The sequence below is a fragment of the Lycorma delicatula genome, chromosome 1, assembly GCF_047948215.1.
Source record: "Lycorma delicatula isolate Av1 chromosome 1, ASM4794821v1, whole genome shotgun sequence".
Taxonomy (NCBI): Eukaryota; Metazoa; Arthropoda; class Insecta; order Hemiptera; family Fulgoridae; genus Lycorma; species Lycorma delicatula.
In genome coordinates this window covers 171,087,864-171,097,869 of record NC_134455.1, presented here as the reverse complement: position 1 = coordinate 171,097,869, position 10,006 = coordinate 171,087,864, and the positions used below count along the sequence as shown (strand labels likewise).

The following is a 10,006-nucleotide window of genomic DNA, read 5'->3' as shown; positions in this document are numbered from 1 at the left end:
GGGTCTTGATTCTGCTTCAATGATTTCATTCTGTACTGAAAGGTTTGCTGTTAAACTTCGACTTCAAACCAAACCTGTTTCAATGCCGATATCAGGTATTAGTAATATAGTTACTAAATCTAAGCTATGTTTGATTTAAATATTAATTCTAGGTATGGAAACTTTAATTTTAATTTTAAATGTCATGTACTGCCATCTATTACAGGTTTGTTACCTAATGATTTTGTAAACGTAACTGACTGGGAAATCCTTCTCACTTTTTTCTCGCCGATCCTTATTTTAATATTCCTGGGCAAATCGATATTCTCCTAGGAGCTCAATACTATCTTTTTCTACTTAAGCCTGTTCAATTGACTCATAATTCCAATCATACCATACTTCAAGAAACTCGTCTTGGTTTCGTAGTTTCTGGTCAAATCCCTACTAAACCTAGTAAGCGGAAAAACAATTCATACTCAATATCACTTCTTGTTAGTAATGAACAGCTTTCCTCTCAAATAGAGTCATTCTAGAGATCTGAAAAGGTGGAAAATCGTTTACCGACTAAGGAGGAATCTTTCTGCGAGAAACATTTCGTTGAAAATACCTTTCGTGATGACAAGGCAGATTTGTTGGATTTCTTCCTCGTAAGGAAAACTGTGCCATAGGAGATTCTTATGAAAATGCAAGGCTTCGTTTCAATTTGTTACATCATAGATTCCAGAAAAACGCTAAACTTAAGGAAGATTACTTCCATTTCATGAAGGGATATCAAGTATTATATCACATGCAACCTGTAGGTTCATCGCAGTCTAAGGTTCCATCTGAAACCTTTTATTTGCTTACCACGCTCTATAGGCAGTATTTTGTGAATCTTCCACCACTCCCAAAACTAGAGTAGTACTTGATGGTAGTGCGAAGACTTCCAGTGGCCAATCACTCAATTCAATTCTTGCTACGGGTCCAGTAGTACAACAGGATTTTTTTTCGATTATAATTCGTTTTAGAACTCACAGTTACGTGATATCTGGAGATATTCCTAAAATGTATCGACAAATTCACATCAATCCTCGAGATTTTCCATTGCAAAGAATCCTCTGGTATGATAATGACAAATCATTAATTATTCTACATACAATTTACAAACAGTTACTTACGGTTTAGCACCTTCAAGTTTTCTAGCAACTAAATGTTTAATTGAAATTTTAAATCAAAATGAAGCCTCCTTTTCTCAAGCTTGCCGATCAACCAAGCAAGATTTTTATGTCGATGATTTGCTCACTGGTTGTGACAACATCGATCAGTTAAAAGAATTATACCATGATGTCTCATTATTGCTTAACAGATACGGATTTTGCTGCATAAATGTCATTCAAACGTGCCTGATATGTTTGACAATTCTAATTCCTTCATCAAATTAGACAAGGATGAAAATATCAAGACACTTGGGTTATATTGGAATCCTCAAGAGGATAACTTCATTTATCAAATCAAACCAAAGAATAATAACACTTCTTACACCTAACGTTCCGTTTTGTCAATTATTTCTTCACTGTTCGATCCCTTGGGTCTACTTGCTCCTACAATCGTTCCATATAAAGTGTTCATCCAAGAGTTATGGTGCGCTAACCTTTAATGGGATGAAGTTCTTCTCGCTCCGCTAGCTGAAAAAGTGGAATTCTCTGTATTCCCAACTCAAATCGTCAAGTAATTTTAAGATTCCTAGATTAGTTAAAATTAGTTTAAGTAAGAGTTATCAATTGCACGAATTTTGTGATGCAAGTCGTAACACATATGGTGCTTGTCTTTTTATCAGATCTGTTGATAGCAATGAACGCGTTGGAATCCACTTATTATATTCAAAGTCTAGAGTTGCGCCAGTCAAGCAAATCTCTATTCCAAGGTTGGAGCTGAATCCAGATTACCAGATCCTGATTTCTCAGGCATTAATGTAAATAAGCTCGTTAGGTGGCAGCTTATACAAAAATTACTAAAGGACTTTTGGAAAGCATGGTCTAATGATTACTTACATTCTCTGCAACAGAGAAATAAATGCAAAATTTCAAATACCAAAATTTGTGTTGGTAATGTAGTTATAATTAAGGAAAATAACCTTCCTCCACTGATGTGGAAATTAGGAGTAATTGTTCAAGTACATCCAGGTAAGGATGGACTTGTTAGATTAGCATATGTAAAAACCTATAATACAATAATAAAAAGAACCATTAACAAATTGATTATTCTTACAAATTTAAATGATTGTGATGATATGAGTCAATCCCAATGCAATTAATAATACTTATTTAACATCATCTTAACATAATTGTTCATTCGTTAATTTATTTTGCTTTCAATTTTTGCTCTTATCAACATTGTATCATTGAATTAACTTTAATTTAAAACTTATATCTAATTAATTTTATGTATCACGCTTTATTTCTGTGTTAAGTTAATTTATAACGTTATAAAATTATAATTGGTGTGCGGTATGTTTTGTTCCACTTGTGCCATCGCAGATGCTGCTACCTAGTGAGGGCTAGGGCTCTCCAGCAAGCTATGATCATACGATTGTCACACCATGTTCTATGTCATAATACTGCAAGGAGTGGTCATTATGATGAAGTGACCTTCTATTCATTCAACGCCAGAATCTGAACCAGAATGGTCGTGTTGTACATTCAGTCTGGATCACATGTTCAGATGAACACTTATTTTAGTTGTATATTTATATGTTATTAAGTTTAATTATATGTATTATGTTATATGTTAAATGTTCAATTATATGTTATCTAAATGTCAAGATGGCAAGATATTAAATAACAATTCAATAAGCAATAAGGTGTTGTTTCAATTCATCACCTATGCATCTACAGTTCATACTCGCTCTAAAACCTACCATAAAGGTTTTATGGTCCTCCACATCGCTACAGATCTAACAATAATTTAATATTTATGTAGCCATTTTATTAAAAAAACCTTGTAGTGATAAATAATGTGGATGGAAGACAATTAACAGAAAAGAATTTACTTCATAGAACATCAATCTAAACAGTCAGCTGACCGGATAACTGCTAACATATAGAGTTTATGATGTTTTTAATGTAAACAAATTACTTGTTTGCACGAATCATAATTGCAGCATGAGAAAGAACAATAGCTGTCATGACTGTAATTTCCCTTCTTCAAACCAAATCTGCTGTTAAAATTATGATCACAGGAGAGAGGTTATGGGTAACTAATTTATTACAAGACAGATCAAAATTTGCCAGTAAAATTTTCTTCTGTAAAAATATCTTTTCTGCAATTTCACTCATAATACTACTTAAAATATTAATTTATTACTTATAGAATATTATTTAAAACTGACATATCTTATTAGCAGATTGAATGCATGTAAATGAACATAACATTATTTATCAGTAACAGCTTACCACTTTGCCACATCATCCATATTATGAAGTGTTATCATAATCCATGTATTTCAATATTTGTAAATATTTAAACTGTTCACACATTATCTTTGATTTTGCATCTTCCTTTTTCTGAACATATAATTCATTTTAAGTTCTTCTTTTGTTTTACTATAACATTTCCACTGGCCGCTGTGTTATCTAAGATTCTATTAGCAAGATAACTAGATGTAGAAGTTATAGTTTCTTATTTTTATATCTTACTTATAAAATAAAACTTAATACAACTATCTTATTTACAGCCATAATCCTGTAAAATAATTAAATATTATTATTTTAATTTTGTATCAGTAAAATTTATTCAAATTTATAAAATCACAAAAAGGATTTCTCCCACTGAAATATTTGTAAATATTATTAACTCACTAACATTGGTCATTGGATTACTACATCTCCATCAGAAATCTTCACTTTAATTTTAGTTGTTTTAGTATTTTTAAATATTGTTTCTCGAGGTTTATAAAGAGCTTATTGGAAACTTAATTAGAATGTCATACAGTTTTATGTTACCTTCTATAATTTACTATAAATAAAATTTTAGAGTGTTTATACACTTTAATATAGTGCCATTTTTAATGTAATGCCATTTTAGCTACTATTAAAAACAAACTTGTTACAATCATGTGCAAATTAATGTGAACTAGAGTACATTTTCAAAAATAATCAAATTTATTACTTATAAAGAATGTACAGTATTTATTACAGTAATTTTAGTATTTAATATGTCCTCCTAGCTCTTTAATAAACATTTCAGTTCTTTTAGGCACTGAATCTATAAGTTTTTTTACATATTTCTTTAATTTCTTGACTGTGAAACCACACCTTTATCACAACATAAATCATCTTCTCTTCGGTAGTGTAGTCCGTTTTTCTCAGTCTTTTCTATACAGTGCCCACAAATTTTCAATTGGGTTCAGGTCTGTTGAATTTCCAGGGCAGTCCAAACACTGAATCCCTTTTTGAGACATGAAAAGCTTAACTTTCTTTAATGAATTGCAGAGAGGACCCAAAATCTTGTTGAAAAACAGCATTTTTAACTTCAGGTTAATCTGCAAGTTTTTTAAGTTCTGGTAGAGCCTATTTTCCAAAAATGGTATGTATTTTTCACTGTTCATCATCCCAGAGATGGGTACTAAAGTTTTAGGTCCAAAGTAGCATCCCCAAAACATATTCTTTAAAGGACGCTTTACAACTTGTTTGATGTGTTTTGACAAAATCTGCTTGCTCATCATTGCTTTTTCGCACATGTGCCCTGAACTAGAAAATGACTCTCATCAGAGAAAAGTATTTTTCCCCAAGTATCATCACTCGAGTTTTTGTCTCAAAGAAGCTGTTTTTCCTTCATGACATCCATAAGAAGTTGTTTTCTTCGTGCCTTGCGACCACTTTCCAAAAGTCTTCTGGATACAATAGAATTGATAGAATTGTGTATTTTCACAGCAACTGATTCTAGCTCTTTTTGTAACTCAAAAATATTTTTCTGAAAATTAATTTTACTTATTCTACTTTAAATATCATCATATTTTAATGGGGTTTTACATTTTCTTCCACAGCAACCTTTTTGTTGGGGTCAAATTGTACCCATCCCAAGACTTTGTCTAATTATCTTGTTAACTACAGCTAGACTAACTTTACAGTCTGTTGCTATCTGTCTTTGAGTCATATAAGTATGTTGATTGAGTGTTATTGTCTTGCTTTATTTCTTAGAAGTTAAATCAATATTGCTACTTTTCCTATTAATGAAATCACAAGAAGATCACTTAGATTAGAAGAAACCAAAATAAAATAGATAAATAACACACATAACCTCTCAACACAAAGAAGATATTTTCAGGCAATACTTGAAATGGATGGAAACAGCTTTACTACGTGTGGAATGAGTGTTACAACATAGCTAATTAAAAATTACCTCTTGTTCACATTAATTTGCACAAGACTAGCTGCTGATAAAATCCTCTAAGTTCAGGGAATGTTTATGAAAGGGACGTGCTCAGATATTAGTACTCTGCTAAGCGCAAATCTAAATATTGCTTCGCAGTATCTCAATGGTGTTTGCATGCTATTTTGCACTTCCCCAAAACCTTCCGATGTATGTTTACTGTTCTCTGAATTCACTAAACTACACCCATGGTTTAGTGGTTTAGTTAGAACTCAACTGTTCCAATCATGATCACTTTAAATGCTCACCATGAATGGAATGAATGATAAATCATTCTTAATGACGATGGCATCCATTATTGTCCGAAAGATCTACATATCTAGTGTTATACACATCTGGCGTTATTTTTCCATTTCATAAATATGATTTTGTTAGCTTCCATTAAAAAAAGTCAGAGTTTTTAGAGTTGATCGTTACTACAATGCTGATTTGCATGTTGCTCCCATATAGTTGCTTGAGTCATCAGCAGTAGGCACAATTACATCCAATTGCCACTCACCATTTGATTGAGGAAGATAAAACAAAATTGCCTTTATAAATTATGTATAAATTCTGAAACCATTTTTTTACTTTTGTACAGTCAAACTGCAGATTTTTTTATAAAAACCAAATTTTATGGCTCATTAATACACATGTATCAATTTTAGCTTTCTTATTTCAACAGATAAATGAAAACTATTATGTGATCATTTTGAACGAAACAGATCTATTAAAGTGGGAGTTGAACTAAGATACTTCTGATACATTTCATTAACTTTTTAGAAATGAAGAATGATTTGAAAAAAAAATCTTCTTTTCACATTGATTGAAGTTTGATACAGAAATTAATTAACTGGTAGGAGTAATGCAGCAAGACACAAATTAAAAGTCTTTTAGATGTTGGTCTCATACAGAGACCCCATGAAGCTGTACCCCAATGCTCAAACTAGCAATTTTGAGGAATTGTGTATTATAAATTCATTAATTTATAAAAAAAAGCATGGTTGACTACATTCCAAGCCCATTGTCATATCACTTTCCTACCATTTAGCAGATTGGAGAGGTGATTGGATTGAAGTGCTCTGCATGTAAATTTTGGGTAATTTACTAATGGAAACTAGTTACAGAACTGCAATACTTACTAGTTGGAGGAAATTACATAAGCGTACTTAAATCAATACTTTGACTCATAAAGTTTTGCTAACAAGTGAGTTCAGTTTCAAACGGTCATGGCAAGGACATAAAGGAGGATTTGATCACAACATGGTTTAATTTAATCACTAAAAAAAAATTTTACTGTTCAAATTTACTGATTTTTAATTAAAAAAAAATAGTCAAATTTACTTTTTAAAAGAATTGTTTCTATTTTCTTTCTTCAATCAATATAATGTATAGAATATTATGTATAGAATTTTAATTTCACAACCAAGTTTGCACGATAAATGTATACATACTTCTATCTACGTCCCACAATATCGAATTCGGCCTAAATGGGACCTGGCTGATGCAAGACGAAGAAAATGGCGAAAGTGAAGAAGAGTCTATAAAACCTACATTCACCGACCGTCCTTCTCGCTAGCAGTGCGACTTCCTCTGGTGAAGGGAATGCACTACATCTTCCAATAACTAGGATCTCATCAGGTGCATTCCTACTAGACCGAAAGGCACTAGCTCCAACAGGCCTTCAGTGGACTAAAGGAGAAACCGCAACGGAAGAAAGATGCAAATACATTGCTAGTCTTCCAAGGATAGTCCAAGTAATGATATTACTATGGGTATTCTAAATGTAAGAAAGACGCAGCAGGAATGAACTGTTGTCCAGGTTCTGCGATTAATATGGGGCCATGTATCCTCCGTTATCCTTGCGTTCCATTCCGTATTCTTCCATCAATACTAAAGAATAAAATAGCGAAAGTATACTGAAACAGGAAAATTCGGATAAAAATTGGTTCTTGCAATAGAATACAAATAAATTAAAAAAATATAATAAATTATTTAGCAGAAATTTTCATATAAATGGGAAAAGTATCATATATTATTAAAATTAGCCACAAAATGCATTCCGATATGAGATGATGCTCTAAAACAAATGCAGTTAAGGCACTTTTTGATCAATTGAGGACCTTGTCTCAGTCTTGAGAAATATGAAAGACGACGATTTTTTTACTGACTTGCATTCACTTTCTAGATAGCTATACGTACAATAATAAGTTTCTTATATTTTTGAATTTCCGATGATGAATCGCCGAGTTTAGATTTAATTAAAATGTATTGCAGCGTTGTAGATGCTATAATAATATAACTCGAAGAAAATAACTGAACTATATAACTGCATTTGACAGATTGCAAGAGTTTTTCTTTTAACAGGGAAAGGCTTAATTTCATCATCAATAGAAGAAAATGGAAATCTATTGTCTGCAGCATACCTAGAAATAAACAAAAAATAATTTCAGAAATTAATTAAAATATTTTAAATACCAAACAAAAAATTTATTGGAAAATAGAGATCCGAGCACTATTTATCATATGGATATTTTGAATATACTGAATGTGTGGGATTTAGAAGAATCATATTAAAGTATTTTACAAGCTATACACGTATTTCTGACAATGCCAGCGACAATAGCCACACCCGAAAGAAGTTTTAACAAATTAATAATAATCAAAAAATATTTGAGATCTGCAACTAATCAAGATCGTACTTTAGATTTAAGCCTTTTGTCAATAAAACATAAATTAGTGAGCGATTTGAAATTTGACGATAACATTAATGATTCCGCTAATTCAAAAGCGAGAAATATAAAACAACAGATGCATTTTTTGATTTAAATTTTAAGTATAAATAGTTAAATTAATACCCACGAAAAAACGTTATGTTTTATTGTAAATTTATGTTTTACATTTTTATTGTTTTAAAGCTTCATTTGTTCAATTTAATTTATTGCAATAAATAATTTTCATAATAAAATTATTTCTTTGTATTTGCCATTAAGCTATTTAAATAAAAAGACATAAAGGGGCATCATTTATACTCAACAATCTTGGATTAAAAAAAACAATTCAGCATATAAAGTACTACATAGAACATCTACTCCCCTTTCAGTTACAAATTTCATGTTGACCAGTGTTATTACCTCATAATGAAATACACCACATTTTTTAATTTATATCCACCCCCTCAAATCATTCAACTGTAAAATGTCCAGTACGCTCATTGTTCTTTGTAAAAAATATGTATCCCTTCAGTACTTATGTAAGCCTAGATATCTTTCAGCCCTTACCTGTAGAAAAAAAATACTAAAATTTATATTTTATTTAACATTTATAAGTACACGTGTAAAGAAAATAAATTAATGGAATGGCTGCATTTGTTTTTATTTAAAAGTTTTTCTATACGTGGATCTGTGTTAAAAACATACAAAAGAAAATTATTTTCAAGTGATAAAAGGCGATTCCTAAGTTTAGTTTTTAGCGCCACCATAGACGAAAACCCCTTTTCACTGCGGTAAGACGTGGCGAAAGGAATTAATATTAATATTCTCAGTGCCTCTATGACTAAATTTCTACATTAACTTAGACCAAAATGTATCTAAATCTTCAAATATGAATTGTAGTTGTAGCGTTTTATCGGCAGATATTTCGATGAGCTGGCCGCCATTCTCAAGTGGTAACTTATTAACTGCAACAACGTTTTGCCTAAATGGATTCAGTATCCATCTAGTCCCGGAAGAACTTCGTGATACATCAAAAGTTCTATGTAAGAGATAGATTCAGAATTAATTGACCAGTTTAAAATGGAACCTTGAAATTTAACACATTTGAACTTATATATCATAATATTTTCCTTTTCCCTTTTGGTCCTGAATGAATTCTGAAAAAATTCCTATCCAAAATTAAATTAGAATGCATAAAATGCATTAGTAAAGAGAAATGTGTAGGATTTTAACTTATCACAATCTGGTAAGAAATTGATGTGTGAAATGAATCCAAGTTTCGCCCATGTACTCATTTATATTTATTATTATTAAACAGGAGCATATATTAAAATTATAACAGGAGCAATATAATATAATTCAGGGTACTTTTCCCGTTATCTGATATATGGGGTTTTTCCTAATAAAGTGAGATTTATTTAAATACTTGTATATTTACATTTTTAACATGAATTTACATTTTAACACTTTTTAACACAATTTAACACTTTTTTCATTAAAATTGAATTAAATGTAACTGAATATACATGAATTAAACAGTTCATGTAACGAAATTGTAGTTTATGAAAATAAACCAGTTCATTTTTTCAATATTAACAAAATGAAACTAAAGCTCTCACCTTAAGCAGCAAAATCTTATTAAATAAATTGTGCTGAATATTACGTTGACAACACGTCAACTCCGCCAAGTATAAAATCAATCATTTCCTTGCAGGTGCGAGCTGATTCTTATTTCGATTCTTTGCCTATCTACACATGCATTCAATTATCTGGATGAGTGCCCTCGTTTGAAGATCAGCTAAATTTTCTGATGATTCACAGACAAATGTAATTTTTCAGAGGTTGCCATACGATGCCCATTCGTCTGAAATAGCAAGAGTCTGCTCTTATGCAATAAGTTAGCAGCGGTAGCATAAAGTCAGCAC

General features: G+C 31.2%; 1 protein-coding gene across 1 annotated transcript in view; it reads right to left on the bottom strand.

The window, feature by feature from the left end:
- Positions 1-2,598: 2,598 nt before the first annotated feature.
- The window catches only part of LOC142325473 (leukocyte elastase inhibitor-like), a 154,028-nt gene continuing 146,620 nt past the window's right edge, over positions 2,599-10,006 (bottom strand). The window contains exon 8 of the mRNA XM_075367375.1: positions 2,599-2,630. Within this exon, the coding sequence (XP_075223490.1) occupies positions 2,614-2,630 (17 nt within the window). The 3' untranslated portion in view covers positions 2,599-2,613. The remainder of the gene's footprint in view (positions 2,631-10,006) is intronic.